The sequence below is a fragment of the Zingiber officinale genome, chromosome 9A (assembly GCF_018446385.1).
Source record: "Zingiber officinale cultivar Zhangliang chromosome 9A, Zo_v1.1, whole genome shotgun sequence".
NCBI lineage: Eukaryota > Viridiplantae > Streptophyta > Magnoliopsida > Zingiberales > Zingiberaceae > Zingiber > Zingiber officinale.
The window spans coordinates 24,901,084-24,922,697 of NC_056002.1; the positions used below are offsets into that span (position 1 = coordinate 24,901,084).

At 38.8% G+C, this 21,614-nt stretch overlaps 1 protein-coding gene and 1 pseudogene across 1 annotated transcript; one reads left to right on the plus strand and one right to left on the minus strand.

Annotated features, from left to right (window-relative positions):
- Window positions 1-1,421: 1,421 nt before the first annotated feature.
- On the minus strand, window positions 1,422-12,395 carry LOC122020256 (probable prefoldin subunit 2). The gene is made up of 2 exons (XM_042578104.1): window positions 12,023-12,395; window positions 1,422-2,117 (listed from the first exon to the last, which is right to left on the minus strand). Exon 2 carries the CDS (start codon window positions 2,110-2,112, stop codon window positions 1,672-1,674), a length of 441 nt encoding a protein of 146 aa, XP_042434038.1. The 5' UTR covers window positions 2,113-2,117; window positions 12,023-12,395; the 3' UTR covers window positions 1,422-1,671.
- On the plus strand, window positions 2,678-20,776 carry LOC122019095 (annotated as a pseudogene).
- The last annotated feature ends 838 nt before the right edge of the window (window positions 20,777-21,614 follow it).

Here is a 21,614-nt window from a genome sequence, read left to right on the forward strand (position 1 = left end):
TTGGTGGTTTCTCATCTCGGAAGATCGTTGCCCACATAACGTCCGAGGTTAGAAGAGGAATACGGTAGAAGACCTAGAGGTTTTTGCTTGCAAAAGAAAAGGTATACTAGTATTTAATTTCCGCATCATACTAGTTTTATTTCTTTGTAAAAATACCAAATACAAGAGGCATGAGATTATAGTTTTTTGAATTAGTTTTCGATGTTGTGTTCTTTTATTTTCCTTTTCCTTGTAATTCGATTGTTCCTTTTGGTTAACCTAGAGTTATTTAAGGAAATTAAATATTAACTTTCCTTAAAAGGCTTTGTCTAGGCGGTGGTGGTTACTCCCATATCCAAGAAGGCCATGTGCCTCGCCATGCAGTCCTGAAAGCCAATTTTAGAAATTAATATTTAATGGAATTAATAACATAGGTAGATTTGGATCAAACGTGTTAAGTTTCGCAGGAGATCCAAGTATAAACCTAAAAGAACAAATAAGTTAAACATAGGATCAAACGTATAAAGTTCCGCAGGCAATCCAAGTTTAATTTAAAAGAACACATGGTAGCTAGGAAAAGGTTAAGACCTTTGTACAAAAATTTTTGTACAGTGGAACCGTTAGGCTTTCCGAGTAGCAACCAACAGTCGACCAGCGGCGTCGACCGGTCATGAGCAGCATCAGCCAGTGGCGACAGTATCGACCAGCAGCATCATGAGGAGGGAGAGACACGACTGTGTGACCTGCTGGAAGGAGGCTAACAGGCTGAGAGGGTTACGAAGTGAACGATTCTGCTATGGCAACGCTGCAACCACGCTGGCCAACGGCAATCGGAGGAGAAAATGCTAGTGGCAGGTGGCTACAAGTGTCGGAAGGGAGAGGAAGACGGTGTGCGAGTATAGGAGGTGAATGCTGCGGCGCGAGAGGGAGAAGGGAATGGCTCTGGGGAGGCTCCGACGAGATGATGCGGCCCTAGCGAGAGGAGATGAGAAGAAGAGGAGCGGCGTTGAGAGGATGGAGAGGAAGAGGAAATGACGACCGACGGCGAGAGGAGGAGAGCCGTCGCCAGCTGGCATCGCTGGCAAGGAGCATAGGACGAAGAAGAGGATCTTCCTCTCGGTTCTGTTGGCGTCGGAGAGAAAGAGAGGGAGAGGGAGGAGTGGTGGAGGCCGACAGCGCCGACGGCGAGGGTGTCGCGAGAGCATGAGGAAGAAGACCTTTTTCCCCTGTTGGCGGCGGCAGCCTCCCAACACACAAACCCAGCCTCCCCTTTTTCGTTTCTGTGAACAGTGCCCTAAAAGGGCTTCTCCCATCCAATTGACCAAAGTACCCCTCCCCTCTCCTCTTATTTCCTCTATGCCCTTATCCTATATCCACATCAGTAAGAAAGTGATTCTAAAATATGTTGGAATTGTTTCGACCAAAAGAAAGAAACTAGTAACTTCGGGGGAAAACACAATACGTTGGTGCATTTTTGATAATTGACAAAATGACAAGAGTACAAGATAAAACAAGATGGGGCAACAAGATGAATTCTACTTCCACAGCTCAAGAATCCCATTGGTTTCTAGTTCTTTACTGATCAGACAACTAAAACAGAGAAGACCTGCATGCCAATACTAAACACCACTATCATTATAGCACCTGCATAACCTGATCGTTAACTTATTTCTTCCCAGCTCTTCCTTCTACTCAGCTTGCAGGACCTACAAGAACCCCCTGTGCGGAGCCTTCTTTCTGGCTAGTATCCTCCTTGGCCTCACTATCTGCCTTTCTTATCTTAATCTTATACTTCAACTCGAACTCTGCAATCTCCTTTTTCTTCTTCTCTAATGCCTCGTTGAGGCGAGCGATGACCTCTTCGAGACCTTCCTTGTTACGCTGAACCGCAGGGAGGACTTCGTTGATCGTTCTCTCGACCAGCACGCCACCAACCATTCGGTAGCAGCGTCTTGATGGATCGAGTGGCTGAATTGCCCCAATTACAAGAGAGTGTTCACTTACTTCCATCTCTAGCTCAGTGATCTTTGAGTAAATTTGGTTAACTTCTGTGCGCATGTTGGCATATGTGTTTAAAATTAGTTGTTCATTCATCTGCAGTTCCCGACTGTCACTGCCAGCTCTGCTCGCCATTCCTCCTGTGTAATGCATTGCAGGCGATATGAGAGACAAATACATAAAGCTGGGCATGCGAATATTAACAAGAAACTAAGATGAGTGAAGAGTACACAGGCAGAAATAAACGAAGGATTTGTTGGAAAGTGAGGGAAATCATCTCAGCTTTGGTCGTAAGCTAAGGGAAAGCCTTGCAGGACTCTCACCTATTTCTTTTTGTTTACATGCTAAGCTATGGTTCATCAACTCGTTTATGCATGCACAACGATGGCTGCATCGAGCAAACCTTAAGCCCTGAAATAAGTAATTATGACCAATGGACTTAGACAGATTGCAGTCAATGCGGGGATTTGTTTCGCATTTTTACCAGAAGCATATTGAAATTAGTTCCCATATTCTTCTAATAATTTAAAATACTCAAGAATATAATGAGAATAAATAAAGGAAGGATAACTAGGTGAAAATGTAACACAATATAGGAAATGAGATGAGAAGTAGAATGACTGCGAGTACCATTTGGAGAGTAAGAGGAAAATTAAAATAAGAGGTCTAAGCAGTAATAGAGAGTGGTGTTAGTCAAGCAATGGAGTCATGGTTCGTCGGAACGGGCATGGAACGGCCGGAACCGGCGTTCCGGCACGGGAACGTCTCACGCCGTTCCAAAGTTCCGGTAAATAACGTGGCTTGCTCTGAAATGCCGTTCTCGGACGTTATAACAGTAAAAGAACGGATCGGAACGCCGGAACGGAACGGATCGGTAATGATTACCTCCTGATGAATCGGAAAACGACCTCGGAGGCGCTCCGGCGTGGCCTGATCGGGAAGCTTGAGCGCTGTCGAAGAAGGCGGCGGCGGCAGCAATTTAGGGTTGCTACGCGTGAGAAGTGAGACAAGAGAGAGGAGACGGATAATTTAATAAATAAAATTTATTTTCTAAAAATAAAATCATTTTAATATATAATATAATAAAAAATCATTTTAAATTTTTAAAAAATCTAAACAAAATCTATATAATCATATAAACTCATTTTCTTATTTACTATTATTTATATTATTATTATTTTTCTAAGTAAATTTAATTAGATTAAATTTTAATTAATTTTAATTATTATCATTTTATATATATATATATAATATTTATTATTTACTTTTATTATTATTATTATTTTACACAACTTTAAATAATTAGTATATCATTAAATATTTAATACGATAAATTACTAATAAATTAACCATAAATTAAAAAAAATTATTAAGTGATATATATATCCGGACCACGACCGTTCCGTGAAACGCATGGTTCGTCGGAACGGACATGGAATAGCTAGAACGAACCTTCCGGTACGGGAACGTCTTATAACTGTGCCAAAATTTCGATGAATAACATTCCGACTTCTCAACGTCTATAGTCTTGACAGCGTTGCTACTATTTGAAATGGAGGATGAAGGACGGCGCCAGAGGCGCTCTTCGGCGTGGCTGGATCAAGCAACTCATAGGCACGAGCACAACGGTGATGGGAAACACAAGCGGCGCGAGAAGACGAGCGCCCAATGGTAGGTGGAAGTGGAACTAGGGAAACATCGAGTTTTTAATAAAAACTTTTATTTTAATTAATAAATATATTTTATAGTTTTTAAACCCGACCGATTATTTTATTAAAATATAATAAAAATTAATATATATATATATATATATATAGACCGTACCGCGACCGTTCCGTGAAATGATATTAGAACTGGAATGACAGAATCCGTGATGATTACCACGACCGTTCCGATGAACCATGAATGGAGTCGTATGGTTGTTCTATTCCAGGTCCATAATAGTGGAGATTCTGTTGCTGATAGTCTTGCAGGAGAATGTAATGATATGGATAAAGCAATAAGTGGAAGCATTGTTGTTGATAGTCTTGCAGGAGAACGTAATGGACAAATGTGCAGGAACTAGAAGTTACAAACTTACAAGTAGATAAGGATTTCAAACGGAATGGAATTGACTCGAAACAATAAAGGTAGGTTAACATCAGTAGAAATAGATATATGTTATAACTATAGAGAGTAGCAACTATACTCATCATGCAACTAAGAGTGGTCAAAAGAAAGACAATGTTTAAGTTCTCTAGTTGACAGTTTCTCTCTACTGGTAGATGAGAGATAAAACAAGTACACCAAAATACTAAATTGAATCAAAACTTACATAGAAATAACTCAAAATGTATAACCAACTTCTCCTAGCATATTTTACTAGTAAGAGTATCTCTAATAATGTTTTATTAGCATAAATTCTGGTGAAACCATCACAGTTAGAGGAAAGAACGGTTCTTGCTCATCCTAGTAAGATCAACACAATACACAACAATTATGTTATTAAAGAATTAAACCCCAATTAAGTGATCTAATATGTAATACATGAAGGGGGGTTTAGCTTATTGAATGTGGATTCCAATGTGTTGATCTGTTAACTCAGTTCATTAACATTAATGGGTTGTTAATGATGAATGGAGTTTAAGGTGGATGATCTCTGCAAGATGGACTTGGTATATAAGGAAGAAGTTTCCTTTGAGTTGGGCATCTTGAATCAAAAGGATTTTTGGTTGCTTCTTCGTTGGACTCTTATCCGTTGAAACCAAACGAAGATTGCTGCCCAAAGACTTCCACTACATTGCAGGAATCAACTACGGTGATAAGTAAGATCGATGACTTTTGAGATAGATTAAGGTTAGCCCATTGTTAGCCATTGTTTCAGTTTCAATTTTAGCCTTAAAAGTTAATAATAGCTAGATCATGTTATTGATGCATTATATAGTTAAATTTCGATGTATCGCTATTACTTTCTATTGGTATCAGAGCTTAAAATTAGCTTATCGTTGGAAAATGTGCATTGTTCTGTAATCCATTGTGGAAACTTGGATTGATGCATATTTGTTGAATGTAGTTTGTATAGGTTAGGATTTAACCTATGGATTGAGTTTTTCACATTATCCGTGAGAACGCGATTGACGCAGCGATTTTAGGATTTTTTTTTAGTTGAAAAATTGCATTCAGAAAACCAAGTTTTCAACTTCCAATCAATTGGTGAGAAATAGGCACAAATTTAGGCACTCCTAAATCGACTGACCAGATAGATTGATGTGTACCAATCGATTGCCATAAACACCAATCAATTGTGATGCCCAAAATTGCACATAGAACAATCCGGATTCAATTGGGTAGATCGATTATTCACCAATCAATTGGTAAACCTAGGATCAAGCGCAAAAGGTTTCCAAATTGATTGGGTCGATCGATTGGTTAACACCAATAGTTTGTTGAGCCTGGGTCAGATAAAGAAGGTCACAGAATCGATTGTGTCGATCGATTGGTTTACACCAATTGATTATTATTCGCTGGGTTGTCCATAGAAGATTTCCGAATCGATCGGCGGGATTGATTAGTGAACATCAATCGATTGTTGTGAGGCGTCAATTGATTGGTGTAGATAAACTCGCGAACAGAAGCCTTTCGACAGTTGAACAATCGATTGCTATTACCATATCTTGGAATTGACACATGAGGTGTGTCAATCGATTGCAGTTTGAAGGCAAATAGGCAATCAATTGATAAGAGTATCAATCGATTGATAACTGATTAACTACGTTTTCAGCAGTTGTCCAATATCTTTCTTCGCACTTCTACTTAGTCAAGCCAATACTATTAGATGTTTATTCATGCTAAAGATGGTTGGATCAAAGAAAAATCATTTTTTATGTTGGATATATATTTAAGGAAGCTCACAAATCTAGTTTAGCTTCTAAGACATGCGCATAGTGTGTTGGCCCAAAGTAAGACGCACTATGTGGCCGATTAGGAATATTGTAAGTGGTAGTTGGAAACATAAACTAAGGAGACGTATACATAAAGTTAATCATGCGCACGATATCGGTCCAAAGAAAAGCGTAACGTGTAGCGGATGAAGTTATAAGCTGTTTAGAGGGTACCACTAGCAAATTACATATTTTGTTTGTTGCATTTTGTTAATGTAATGTTACTGCACAACTATAAAGATACATGTTTTGTTTAGTACATTGAGTTATGTTCTTTGCTTTTATATATGTAGTCCTCTTAATGTCTGCTAATTTGAACATCCTCATGCATGTTGGTACAAACTATGGACAATGGAAAGAGTATATTATAGTTTTATTAGGCTATATAAATTTAGACTTTGTATTTAGGCATAATTGTCCTGCACCTTTGACTAGTGATTCCACTGCAGATCAAAAAGTTAAGAAGTATACCTTTCTTGAGACACGATGTTAAAACCTTCATTATGAAATTAGGTGACCAATTTATCTCAAACAAAAAGATTGAGAGTACTACACTTCTTACAAAGCTAGTGTCCATGCGGTATAACGGGAAGGGTAACATTAGGGAGTACATCAACGATATGTCGAATTTAGTTACAAAGCTTAAGACATTAAAGTTGGAAATGTCTGAAAGAGTACTTGTGAACCTAATCCTAATCTCTCTGCCTACAGTTCACTACACTAACAAGGAGAAGTGGATACTAAATGACCTTATAGCTCAGTCTGTATAAGAAGAGAGATTAAGGCATGATACATCTAATAGTGCTCACTTTACATCCTCATCTTGAAATTCAAACAAGAAAAAAAAAAGAAGGGATAAAAGTAAGAGTAGAGATAAACAACTTGCAATAACAGGGCTTAAGGCATAAGGTGCAAAAGCAACAAGATCCGAACCCAACTTGTTTCTTTTGTAAAAAGAAAGGGGATTGCCCCAGATACGTCAACTCGTGTCTCAAGAAAGGTATACTTCTTAACTTTATCAGTTCAGAACTCAACCTAACTATTGTACCTAATAACACTTGGTGGATAGATATGAGTGCAATTACTCACATAAGTGTATCTATGCAGGTTTACCTCAGGAGTTGAATGTCAATTGATATTGAAAGATTATTTATACAGGAATTAACAAGTCGGCAAAAGTTAAGTCAATAGATGTCTTTTGAATTTGTTTAAGGAGCAATGCACTTTTGAATTTGAAAAATACATTTATAATGTTGTCGTTTAGATGGAACTTAATTTCTATTTCATGTTTGGACAAATCCAAATACACTTGTTCATTTGAAAATGTAAACTTTAGTATTTACAAAATTCTATTTTGTGTGGTACTAGTTCTTTGATTGACAAGCTATACGGATTAGACACTGAAACTTATACGGATAATGTTGTGATGCATAGTATAGGTGTGAAGCATGGTTTGACAAATGAGAATTCATCCATATTATGACATAGGCATTTAAGGCACATCCCTAAATAACACCTAGAAAGGTTAATGTCATTAAAAATTCTTGATGTCAGATATTGGAATCTGCGTTGAGTGTATCAAGGGAAAAACAACTAAAAAAAAGTAATAAGAGTTCTAGGCGGATTAATGGAATCTTAGAGCTAATACATACGGATATATGTGGATTGTTCCCTAAAGTTTCTTGGAACAGTCAATTATATTTTATTAGCTTTATAGACAACTATTCCCAATATGAATACTTGTACCTAATTCACAAGAAGTTACAATCCTAGACCTGTTCAAAATCTTTAAAGCCGAAGTTGAAAATCAACTTGATAAGAAGATAAAGACTGTCAGATCAGATCGTGATGGTGAATACTATGACAAATCGTGTAAGCGACCTTGGTCATTTGTGGATTAGCTTGTAGAGTGCAAAATCATAGTGCAATACACTATGCCTAGGACCCCCTCAATAGAATGGTGAAACAGAGTAACGAAACTGGATCCTAAAAGACATGGTGAGAAATATGATTAACTTTTCTTTTCTATCGGAGTTTTTATAGGGTCAGGCAGTAAGAATGCAGTTTACTTACTCAACAAAGTTCCTAATAAGGTAGTAACGAAAACTCCATACAAGCTATGAACAGGTAGAACGCTTAGTATTAGGCATCTACATATCAGAAGTTGTCAAGTTGAGACTAAACCCTATAGGCCTAACGAAAGAAAATTAGACTCAGATAGCCGTTATTTAGAAGGATACTCTGAAAACTCAAGAGGCTTCAAGTTTTACAGCTCCTTGAGTAGATACTTTTTCGAGACCAATAATGTCAAATTCATTGAGAATTATGGGGACGATAAAGTTATGAAAATATCATTTAAGAAAAACATTGTTGATCCTAATATGGTAACTACTGATGTAGTTGATAGTGTAATAGTCATCATTCCACATACCGTTGAAGTTGCACAACCGGAAGGGGTAGTTGACCATGATATTTCCATGTCCCCTCCAATACAATTGAAAGGTATATCAGCTCAAATAGAAGTATTCCCTCCTACGGTTGAGCATAACTCCCGACCACCTCAAGATCAAGTGCTACAAAGGAGATTTATCAGAAAAAGGAGATCTAGGACATCTCGTGATTATATATCTCCCACAACATGAGTTTGACATAGAGTTAGAAGATAATCTCACAGCCTTCCAAGAAGTAAAACAATGCCCTCATCCGAAAAAAATTAATCAAGTCATGAGGAAAGAGATGAAGTCTATGACAAACAACGTTGTTTGAGAACTTGCCGAAATACCTGAAGAAATGAAATATATTGGCTATAAATGTATATTTAAAATCAAACGAAATTCACACGGCAATGTTGAAAAGTATAAGACACGTCTAGTTGTCAAGGGATTCACTCAAAAGGAGAACATTGATTACAATGAGACTTTTTAGCCGATTTCGATAAAAGACTCCTCTAGGGTAATCATGGAACTTATAGCACATTAAGGCTTACAGCTACACCAAATGGACGTTAAGATTGCATTTCTCAATGGAAACATTGAAAAACTATATACATGGTGCAGATGTAGAACTTTGAATCGAGAGATTCAAAGCACCTAGTATGTAAACTAAGGAAGTCCATTTATGGTTTAAAGCAGACATCTTGTCAATGATATCGAAAATTTGATCAAGTGGTTTCTTCATACGATTTCAAGAAGGATCACTTTTAGTGAAAGCAAGTTTATTATACTTATTCTGTATGTGGATAACATATTACTAAAAAGTAATGATAAGGGTTTGTTGCTAGAAACCAAGTCATTTCTATCAAGTGAAATTAAAATGATGGATCTTGGTGATGCATCCTTTGTCTTAGGCATACAAATTGTCCGTGATGGATCAAATTGCACATTTAGACTATCACAAAGGCTTATATAGAAAAGATGCTCATTCGATATGACAAGTAAAATTGTGCTCTTGGTGACACACCTGTGTCAAAGTGTACTTGTGTCAAAGTGTGATAGGTGTACCTTGCAGCAATGTCCACACCATTAACTTGAGATTAAGAAAATATAGTAATCCCTTTATGCATCGGCAGTAAGGAGTTAAATACATGCTTAAGTATGTACGCGTCCAGATCTTGCATATATTGTAGGGATTTAGGTAAATATTTGAGTAACCTGAAACTAGAGCATTGGAAAAATGAACAAAGGATTATGCAGTATTTGCAAAGAACAAAGGGTTACATGCCCACATATCGGAGGTCAGGTTATCTAGATCATTGAATATTCATATTCTAATTTTGTTGGATGCTTAGATAGCAGAAGGTCTATCTCAGGTTATGTCTTCATGCTGACGAGTATAGCTACATCATGGAAAAGTGTCAAGCAGACGCTAATAGCAACTTCCACTATGGAGGTAGAGTTTATAGCCTACTATGAAGCTTCCAACCATATAGATGTGAAACCTTATCACAGGATTGCAAATTATTAGGGGCATTGGCAGGCCATTAAAGATCAACTGCGATAATAAACCTACAAATTGTATTCCAAGAATAACCACGGTTCGTCTAAGTTTAAACACATTGACATAAAGTTTCTGGCGGTCAGAGAAAGAGTTCAGAGTGACCAAATTATAATAGAGCATATAAAGACAGATCTCATGTTAGCGGACCCGCTCACCAAGGGTTGTCACTCAAGATGTTTCATCAGCATGTGTTGAACATTGGGTTCTTCCTTTTGAAGAAGTACCTATTTGGTAAGAATATGTATTTGTGTGATGCTTTATATTAATGAACACATGTATTTTTGACTTATTGTACATACTAAAGTTTTACATGTGTATAAGGTTTTGACTCTCTTTACATATGAACATCATAATTTACAATTATGGTTTGCATACGATTTTATAAATATGATGTGAGACTCAATTTTGAGTGATAAGATTAAATCATGATTTACCACTGCGGTTTAGCATAAGGTATTGATATAAGGTATTAACAAATATGATTTGGACCCAGTTTGGGTCATAAGCACTTATTTGAGAATGGGCAGATACAAATCACATTTCGTATCATTCTTGTACTACACATCGACATTTGATCTATATCGTTATTGTTATAGTTATAGTAACTCTGACTTCTTTATTCTTGTACTAATTAATTTAATGGACAAGATTATTTATGGGAATATTTAACCCATAAAGTTTTGGGATGTTAAGTTCAACTAAGGTGTTCTGTGATTTGGTATATACGATATCAAGTATAGCCCAAGTGAGAGATTGAAGAATTTATTCTCCATTTGGTGGGCTAACACTTGATTAACAACACCACACAACAATTATGTCATCAAGGAATTAAACCCCGATAAAGTGATCTAATGTCTAATGCATGAAAGGGGTTTAGATTATTGGATGTGGATTCTAATGTGTAGATCCGTTAACTTGATTTATTAACATTAATGAGTTGTTAATGATGAATGGACTTTAAGGTGAATAGTCTTTGCATGATGAGCTTGGTATATAAGGAAGAAGCTTCCTTTGATTTAGGCATCTTGGTCAAAAGAGAGTTTTTGGTTGCTTTTTCTTCCTTAGACTCTTCCCCATTAAGACTAAGCTAAGGTTACAGCCCAATCCTACAAAAGACTTCCGCTGCATTGCAGGAATCAGCTACGGTGACAAGCAAAATCAATGGCTCTTGTAATGGATTCAGGTTAGCCTATTGTTAGCCATTGTTTTGGTTTTCAGTTTTAGCCTTAAAAGATGATAGCTAGATCCTGTTATTGGTGCATCATATGGTTAAATTTCGATATATCGCTATTGCTTTAATATTTTACTAATAAGAGTATCTCTAATAATGTTTTATTAGCAGAATTTCTGGTAAAACCATCACAATTAGAGGAAAGAACAGTTCTTGCTCATCCTAGTGAGATCAATACAATAATTTTCCATCGCCTAAATTTAATATCTGCGCTGATTACATTTGCTATTTGAATTAACTAATCTACAAAGGTATTAATAAATCTCGGTAGACAACTGAAATTTAGACTAGCATATCAGAACTGAAATCTAAACTAGCACATCAGAACTGAAATCAGCAAGTACAAAGATTATAGGGTTACAGCTGAACAGTCAGGCATGAATCAAAACAAGTAATTTTTAGTGTGCTAACTAATTTCAGTTCTGGTACACAGGTGGAACACTTCGTGCTAACATATATGAATCAAAATTTTAAACTATGAACAACACATGAAGTACAGGAACGTTCTGATGCATAATCACTTGATTTCCAACCATGGTTGAGTAAATAAGCAACCGATTAAACATTGAGCGCCTAGTGTAGAGAAGACGTACTTAACAAGGGAACCTTCTTTGATCAATTATTGAATTAAAAGGAAATCTCCATGCGCAACATAATTGACAAACTAATTAAGTCAGACCTACGTAGTTGAATGTGCTTTGATATGACAAGTTCGCAATTTACAAAATTCGACTTATCGATGTCTAGTTTTTCGGGATACCATTCCTTACCGCCACGCTATGAAGGAAACAGCTGATCCAACATATTCTACCCCAAATTAAAAGGGAAAAAGGACGAAATCTAGATCTGACAAGTAGAAAAATCGAGAGGGAAACAGAGGTTGTCGAGGGAAGCGTACTTGGAGGATATAGATCAGAGTCGTCGCTCGTCGATCTCCTGATATAATACGGCAGCTGCAGACGATCTACTTATCTGATCTGAAAAACCCTCAGATCCGACGCCGCGGAAGCGAGCAGCGAGCCGGGGCCGGCGATCAGAAGAACGAAGCAACTGCAAAACCTTGGCGTCACTATGAAGTCGGCGGCCTCCTCGTGCGCAAGGGCGTGGTGGGTTACGAAAAGGGCACGGCGTCGTTGCGAGGCGAGGGAGAGGAGGGAGGGTTGTGTCGGCGCAAGGCGAGGGAGAGGGAGAGGAGGGAGGGTTGTGTCGCGAGGCGAGGGAGAGGAGTTGTGTCGGCGATTTTGGGGAGGAATTGGTGCGATGATGAGATGAGATTAGGGCTAGGTTTGGTATTAAAAAATTTTGGATTGTAATGTAATTACGTGTTGTTTGGTTATTACGTGTTGTTTGATTTGTAATTTGGATTACAAAAGATAATAACTTTTTTAATCCATATTATATTATATTATATTATATTATATTACGAGTTTAGAATTATACTAAACAAATTAATTCATCTTGTAATATAATTCCGATTATATTACAAGACAAATTACTGCGTACCAAACGTAGCCTCAGAGTCTAATTAAGCATAATAAAAGTTTTAATAATATTTCACTCCACAAAATTCACTGCTTTCTTTCCGATCTGCCGTTTCTTTGAGCCTCGCCACCTGTTGAAGCGCTAGCAAGGGAATTGCTGCCCGGCAAGGAACTGCGGCAGGGATCGGATCTGATGACCCGTGGGTTATGTGCTGATATCGTTCGGCCCGGCGCTCTCCCTCTGTCTCCGTCATGGCGAAGAAGCCCTTCCTCGTCCTCACCCTTCTTGCCAGGTTTTACGCCCTGCGTCCTCCTTGTCTAGTCACTTTAGCTTCTCAATTGGTTGCTGAAAGACATTGTTTTAGGGATTCGCTCCTGCAGACACATCCCAGCATCTCGCTTTTTTTTCGTTATTGCATCTAATTGGTTTGACGCAAAGTCCAACCATTTGGACCTAAGATTCCTTTTCCTCTTAACTTATTAACCTTTGTGAGAAACGGAAAATTGAGTTGTTTGTTTGTTGTCGTTTTATTTGTTATAGATTGCTAATGCGAAGGTGTGTTTGTCCTTCTTAATGCAAATGCTGAACAGATCCAAATTCTTGTAAAGTTTTGTAGGTTTTTTTTGCTTGTCATTCATGTATGAATTTTGATCGAATTTCTGAGGGTCACTGGACGAACAATTATAGTATGATTGTCTATAGAAAAGTAATAACTTCTCTTGATTATAATTGATTGCTAGAGCCTAAATAATACTTTGGGCTACAAGTTTGATGCCTACGATTATCTATTTATATATTTATTTTTTATAACAACTATTGTATAATAATATTTAGGTTACGTTTGGTTGGGTGTAATGTAATCGAGCTTGTAATGTAATTAAATTTGTAATGTAATGTAATCTTGATTACATTACTACGTTTGGCTATAATATTTTGATTACAAGAGTGATTGTATTCTTTTGTTTGGTATCCATTATTTTTTATAAGGAATGTAATTCATATTATTATAAAATGACAAAAATATCCTGCGACTTCTACCGATGACCGCTGCACCTTTATCAGAGCTTGCAGTCGTCAGCGGCCGTGGCGGCGGCAGCCGGCGACGGCGATGGCTGACAACCGGTGGCGGCGGTCGGTGGTGGCCGGTGACCAACGGCGCGGCGGCGGCCGGCGACCGGCGGAGGCGGCGACCGGCGGCGGGGGGCGGGCGGCGACGGGGGGCGGGCTGCTGCGGGGGGCAGGCAGCGGCCGACAGGCAGTCAGCGGGCAACGACTGACTAGGGGTATATTCGGCATTCAAGTTTTGGTTAAACAGTGATCTCGTAATATAATCGGATTACATAGTATTTGCTTTGTAATCCAGATTACAAAACTTCACTACCTTTTATAATCGAGATTACATTACATTACAGGTTTAAAGTTAAAACAAATAAAATAATCAGTCTTGTAATGTAATCATGATTACATTACAAGGTAGATTACACTCTAGTACATATTAATTATTTACATATTATTAATTAATTAAGCAATACTTGTTTGATGGCTTTAACCATAAATAATGCCCTGGAAGTAGATGATGTTTTTTAACAAATATTTAGGGCTGCAATGACTAGTGCATATGTGTAATATTTGTCATCGTAAATAAGAAGACCAATGTTTGATGTGTTTAATGGAGCTCTCTTGTATTACTTATTATCAAATTGTAATATTCACTCATTCCTAGCTATATGGAACATATCTCATATTCATTTAATGCCGACTCAATCCTTTTTGTAACCTGTAGGTCCTCTGGGTGTCAATAAAATAATTTCACTTCTATACTCTAATCAACAAATAGAATCACATTGGTTTTCTTGAGATAGATCTGGCATGCAAACAAAATGATATAAGCTGCGTTTCAATTACAAATTCTTGTAAGAATCAGTTTTCATGCTTGTTTTCCTATTTTTCATTCTTGTCAATTCTTGATGTAAAATACCGGAAAATAGAGAAAATAATAAAAGAATTTTTCGGAATTTTTGAAAATTTTTCGAAAATTTTTCGGAGATAAATTTATGGGGATAAAAACAGGATCCAAGAAAATCTATTTAGGCTACCCATTTAAGCGAGGAAATATTTATATTTATAATTTCCTTTTTTTCGTTTCTTTTTATTTCTATTTCTCGGTTTCCCTTCCTCGCCGAACCCCGCGTGCCCGACACCCCACCCGCGGACGATCCGTGCCCTAACCGGCGCCGACCGGCGGTTCCTCCTCCCCCCTCGTGGATTTAATCCCTCGACACCACTCCATCTCATTTTCTTTCTTTCCTTTGCTCGTCTTTGCCCTAACCTCCCTGGAGTCCGCCGCACGGAGCAGCGCCGACGCCGATCACCGACCCCAGGAACTCGGGTGCCGCGGCTTCCTCTGTCTTAGCCCCGGCCGACCGGCGACTTCCCCTCCCTTCCTCTGGTCCGACGAGACACCGCCGGCCTTCCTTCTACCGCAGCCGACACAGGGAGCAGTGACGCCGCCTTTCTTCTTCTTCCCTGCCCAAACGCCGGCGATGCGCGAGCCCCGCCGGCCGAGTCCTTTCCTCTCTTCTGGCAGAGCATCGCCGATTTCCCCTGTGCCCTAGTTTGGGTGCACAGCCGCCGCTGCTCCTCTACACAGTGCCGCCGTCGTTTGCCCTAGTGCCGGCCAGCCGAACCCTAGATCGTTGCTGGCTCACCTGTGCCCTAGTTCCCTACTGCTGAAGCCCTCCAACCCGTGCCCTAGCAGTAAAGTTGCTTGTTTTAATACCAACAGCGACCATCTCTTGGCGTTGGATCAGTGATCACAGCTGTGAACTTGAGGTAAGAGTATGGATTTGATATATGAGTTGAATTAGGGCTAAATTGGGTGAGTTTTGGATTGAGGTAAATGCACTGTTGTGAGTATAACTGTGGATTTCATGGTTAATAGGATTATGTAGAGTTGATCCAATTTGGAATTTCTTAGCTTGATTAGGATTTAGTTTGGCTAATTAATGCGTGATAGAATTAGTTAAACTAAACATTAGTGACACAGGACTTGACGCGGGACGAGCACTTTGACACAGAGGTCTTTTAGCTCGATCTATATCGGAGGCGGGTACTTTGACTTATGTCTTTTGATATGCATAATAATGTGTTTAACATATAGCAATGATTGTGTTTTCCATTTGTTTCGGTTGGTCACTACATGATCTGTTACATGTTTGTTTGTTTACTTATTATGCACTGCATGTTATTATTTACCCGATCATACAGACTTTAGAGGTAGTGACACAACCATATTATACATTATGTTCAGGACCTAGGGTTTATTTGATACTCTATCTGATCGGTGTACCTTCCATTTGATACATTGTCCTGTGGTACATACTTTGTATTTATTTATATGGTTATTGTTATACTGTTCATGATATTGCCATGTTTAGTGTCATGCATCATCTTGCATGATTGCATGCTGTGCGATTGTCTGCTCCATTATTGTCGAGCACATCGCCAGTTACATGTATCTGTACACACCACCACTCATGGGTTAGTGGTATATCAGACAGGTATGTGGCAGTTCTGCTGTTTGGTTCCGTTGGTCTGGTGACTCAGCGTGGTAGCCGGCAGACAGTTCCACTCTGTTTGGCTCCGTTGGTTTAGTGTAGCAGCTTGGTAGCCGGCAGGCAATTGGACTCTGTTTGGCTCCGTTGGTCCGCTCATGGGTAGTGTGACGCAGCGTAGTAGCCGGCAGAGATTCCTCCCCGTCATCGTGTACTGGGAGATGAGAGCATTGAGCTCCCCCATTTATGATTTGGGGTAGGAGGATAGGCGTACTCCGACAGCATCCCGTCCACTCGGTCACTCATTAGGAGTAGTTATGTCAGAGTGCACGGTTGTCACAGCCCTACCCACTCGGTCTCACCATTGTGTGTGAGATGGCTGACTGGCGTCAGGGGTGACCATGTCATTGGCATCATATGCATGATGCATTTTATTGCTTGTGTTTGCTGCATTTACTTACTGCATTTATATGGATGCATATGATTGACATGCATACAGGATTATGACACTCTCGGTCTGACGACCCTGTTGTACTTGTACCTTGGTCCTGGTTAGTACAGTTTTCTGCTGTTTTGTTTCAGTTGCATTTATCCTTCTTGTATCAGGAGACTGTACGCATGATTAGTGTTGCCTGCCTGTTATCTTCTTTATTATGCATATCAGTTGATACCCGCTGAGTGTTGGACTCATACCCTCCTCCGTTGCTATTTCAGGTTGTTACTGTCAGGAGAGAGTTCCAGTCGCTAGTCCCCTGCAGTCCACGAGGATGGTTATTTGTCTTTTGGTGTTCTTTTCTAGACTATGTTTGGACTTGTTCCATTTTTGATACTTTGGATCTTGTATGGATTTGTTTTACTTGTGGATGACTTTTATTTGGATTTGTTTTTACTACATGCCTGCTTAGAGGTTAGAAGAGGTAAGTTCGTTGTGATTTGTGTTTTATGAGTGTAGTGGAGTAGGATATCGTTTTTGAGCTTTATGGGTGTAGTTGAGTAGGGTGGATTTTGAGTCTTATTATCATTGCTTATTAAACTCCGTGGATGTCTATGTGTTGTGGTTTGTTTATTATTGTTATTTATTCCAGCCACATGTGGCTGAGGTATATGATGATGTAGTAGAGTTTCAGATTGTCCGCCGTAAAGGGGAGATGCTGTCGAAATTTCTTCGGACAGGGACTCCTCCGGGGCGTGACACTTGAAGTGATTCAGTCACAAACCTTTTTATTTTCCCAGGATGATTGTTTTTTAATGTAGAAGCTGACATGATTATGAATAGAGTTACTTGATCAATTTTCATACATGTATATGTTCTCTTCATGCTTAGCTTTCTATCTTGTGAAATTGGGGTTATGGTGCAGTAGAATCTTCAAGGAAATTTTTTTGATTTTTTATGAAATACATAGAAAATGTACAAAGAATATGTGTATTCAACTCCATGTTTCAAGTATCCCATAAAATATGCTGATTTCCAGAAAGTACGTTTTTTGTTGAAGCTTGCTGTTTTGGCTCGTAAGTTTGATAGTTCTATCAGGTGCATGGAGAGTCTTTCTTCCTCTGAATTCTGCAACTTGGTGGCCATATGCCATTTTAATCTTTACATCTGTTAGCTTTCAAGAATCTGCAAGGCTTATGTTTTGGAAGCTTTACAAGTATGTGAAACTATGCTTGCATGTATAATATCCTATCGTACTTTCACTTCAAGAATCTGCAAGGCTTCTGTTTGAAGACAAGTTTTGAATTTTTGATCATACTTCTCTTGAATGTGTACTTATTCAAACTTAGCCAGGAGGTTGGAAGTTATCTTGGATGCTTTTGCTGAAGAAAAATTCAGAACTTGTCTTTCTTGGAATGATAAGATGCAGATTGCTTTGGGTAAGCTTCTGAGAAATTTCAAACGAATTCAGGTGAATGACTATAGGAGTCTGTAGGTAGGATATTTGCTAAGGTTATTACATCTCTCATGCAGCTGGTGGTTTAGGGCATGGTGTGGCTCATGCTGTCTTCTTCTGTGTTAGTATTTTGACTCCTTCATTTGACCAGCAACTTATTATGCCAATAGGTGTTCAAGGATTCCGTTTTTCCTTGTTTCAGGTCATTTATTCATTTTTCTTTGATAGTATGTATATATCCAATTAGACATTATTTGTGCCAGTGTTAGTGATACGTTTCCTTTTATTGACTTGGTAAGTATTTCAAAACTTGTCTGACTCAGATACTGATTCTTGTAGCATCCATTAAGAAACCCTGAACAGTGGGACTATTGATAATTGTTTTGTGATCCATCATTTTCTCATCTCTCCTATACTAGAATTGCAACTCAAATTGAAACATCTAGCGAAATGGTTTCTCAAGCATCTCTATTAGGACCAAAAACTTAGATTTTAGCCAGCCATTTGAAATAGTTTAATATGAGGATCTACAAGAACTAGGATCTGATGAAAGAGAAGGAAAATAATATGCTCTATGCATAGGGCTCAATACATCAGACAAGTCTCCCCCATGTTTAGAGATGTCACTCGGCACTTTATTTCAAAAACTAATCCTCACTTACTGTTTTCTTGTTAAATTTAGTGTATTAAATGGTAAAGAAAATTTGTAACATGAAGATATTAAAAAAAAAAAACAAATTAAACCAGGGTCCTGAATGGACTTCGGATCATTTTCTGAAGCACTTTCAGGATTTTGCATAGAATGTGTGTTGAGTGTGCATGATTGGAAGCACCTGTTATGTGCATTTGCTTCTTCTATACCTTTTCAAATAAATAAAAATAAATGCAATTTCAACATAATTTTTATGAGCTTGAGAAAATCCTAAGACGCTCCCGCTTGCATCCTTTTCAGTGGAACAACTGCTCATGGGGCACTATCTTCTTTTACTATTTTAAAAATATTTTTCCCTTTTCCATGTTTTTCTTTGCCCAAGGGATTATAGGTTCTATCCCTTCTATGTTTTGGCTTCTTCAATGTTAACTTACAGTCAAACCATTTTCTGGGCGGGTACTTCATAGGTGTTTAAAACTGTGGTTATAACTCTGATTCTACACATAGCTAATTGAAACTTGGAAATCCTCAACATCAGAAATTGGAATATTTTTTGGAAGCAAACTTTTAGAGATTTGATAGCGATTTCGATCAACATTAATATTTAAATGATTTTTATGATGTCCACTGCCACACTGTTTTTTTTCTTCTTGTTACCTTTAAGTCAACTTGGCTTCTACTTTGCTCTTCTTTACATGTCTTCTGTATTTGGTTTATTCCTATTATTTTGCAGCCATTATTTCCCTTGGATTCGTGATTCTTCATACTTTTTCCATGATTATTGCGTTCAATGGATATGCTGACGGGAGGAGAGTTGATCAAGTAATGGTTCCTGTCATCCATATCCTCGCTGCTGTCATGGTGAGAATTCAACCTGACAAGAAATTAGTTGTTATTTAATTGCTTGTATTTTTTCCATAAAAGTTATCAGATGGCACATTTCCCTACCTCTTCTGTTTGATTTTAGTAATTGTTATTTCCTCCACAATATGTATACTTAACAAAAAAAATGTTGTTGCTGATTTTTCATGTTAGTTATAGTTGAGATTCATACGACTTAGATGACGATGATGAAATATAGCGTATTAGCATGTTCTAGAATGAACATTATAATTGTAAAAAAATTAAAGGTTTCATCAGTGTTGGTTTTATTTCAAGGAACCAAAACAAGTTTTAAATCTGATAAAAGCAGTCTTTTTGCATTTGATATCCCAAATCATCCATTTTCCTCATCTGAAGCATTTATTATCTAGTAATGAAGTAGGTGATAGTTATTGGTGGTTATTATTTGCAGACAGGATACATTATATCCTCGAGACTTTTAGTCATCTCAAACCTCTATGAGCTCTAGCATCTATCAATGTGGTTTTGTATTTTTCTGTAAGAACATGGCAAGATTCTCAAGAGCTACATGCATTCAATTAATCACAAGGTCATAGTGCAAAACCATGGAAGTTCATCACTGCTCATGTGTTAGGCGTCAGTTTTTTCGTTCAAAGTGTTGACAAATTTAAAGTTTTTGCAGCGTATTGTCTCTTCAATGACAGCATGTCTAGTCTTACAGTTGTATATTCAACAATTTTCCATTTATAGTCCAAAATCAGTGGAAATATAATCCTAAAAATTTTACCATTGAAAATGAGGAAATTCTTGGAACATGGATTTGCCATTAATTGCATAGATAAGAGATGGGTTCTACAACCATTGAGAAGCTTTGGTGTCAATCTGCTATTATGGCAATCCATAGAACATTACTTACATATTTTGTGGATTGAACAAGACATTATTATCAACATTTCCTTGCTATTGATACTGCAGACACTCATAAATCTTGCACCCGGCGGTTGCATTATTGGTGTACCTCTTCTTTGCGTGGTCGGGGCTATGACTCTATACTATTGCTGGCAAATGGTCCGGAGGAAACTGACTGAGCAAAGCTATAACCAGAGAGAGGCATGCTTCTGAAATCCATGTCTCTTGATACAGTGTACTACTCTTTCAAACTGGACTTCTTTAGTTAGAGGATGTTTGGCTAAATTTATTAAAAACAGCTTATAAACTCGTACCGTTTATAAGTTATTTTAGGGGCTTATAAGTGTTGGAACCCCAAGGTTGTTTTGGTGTGATCAACAAGTTAAGTTAGGTCCTGTGTGTATTTAACCTTGTGTCTAAGTGTGCGGGAGCTTAGGAACACAGATAGTCAAGCGGAAGACGCAGCTAGCGAGAAGAACGGCAGTCCGAGGGACGAGGTGCTGCGGAAGAGTACCCCAGTAGACGAGAAGGAAGCATGCGGTGGTTCCGAGGGACGAAAGCCGGAGCGGAAGATTGCTCGGGGAGCAAGAGACACAGCTAGCGAGAAGGACGGCACGCGGTGTGTCTGAGGGACGAAGACTGCGGATGAGTATGTCGGCGGACGAGAAGGAAACACGCGGCGATTCCGAGGGACGAGAAGTCGGAGGGAAGCCCGCTCGAGAAGACCGGAAGTTGGGTTCGGGTGAGCCCTTTTCCGGATGGCAGAGATCACCCAAGTGAGCGGATCCGGAGGAGAAGAACCGGACCGAGGCGGGACTGAACCAGAGAAGAGGTCCCGGACGAAAAAGTCAACGGCTGTTGACTTTGGGCTCCGGGGCGCCCGGAGCAGCCCGAGGCGCCCGGAACCCTTCCGAGCGCCCGGACCTAGTATTTTCACCAGATCGAGTAAAAACTCGATCTGAACGTTGGGGGATAAAATTTATCCCCCCCCAGGGCGCCGGGAACCCTTCCAGGCGCCCCGACCAAGGCTATAAATATAGCCTTGGTCTAGAAGCTTTCAATCAACTCAGAAATTTACATTCCAAACACTTGTGCGCTTCTGTTCTAGTTTAGCTTCTGTCTTTTGTGCTTTCACTATTGTAAGAGGCTTCTCCCCCTAAA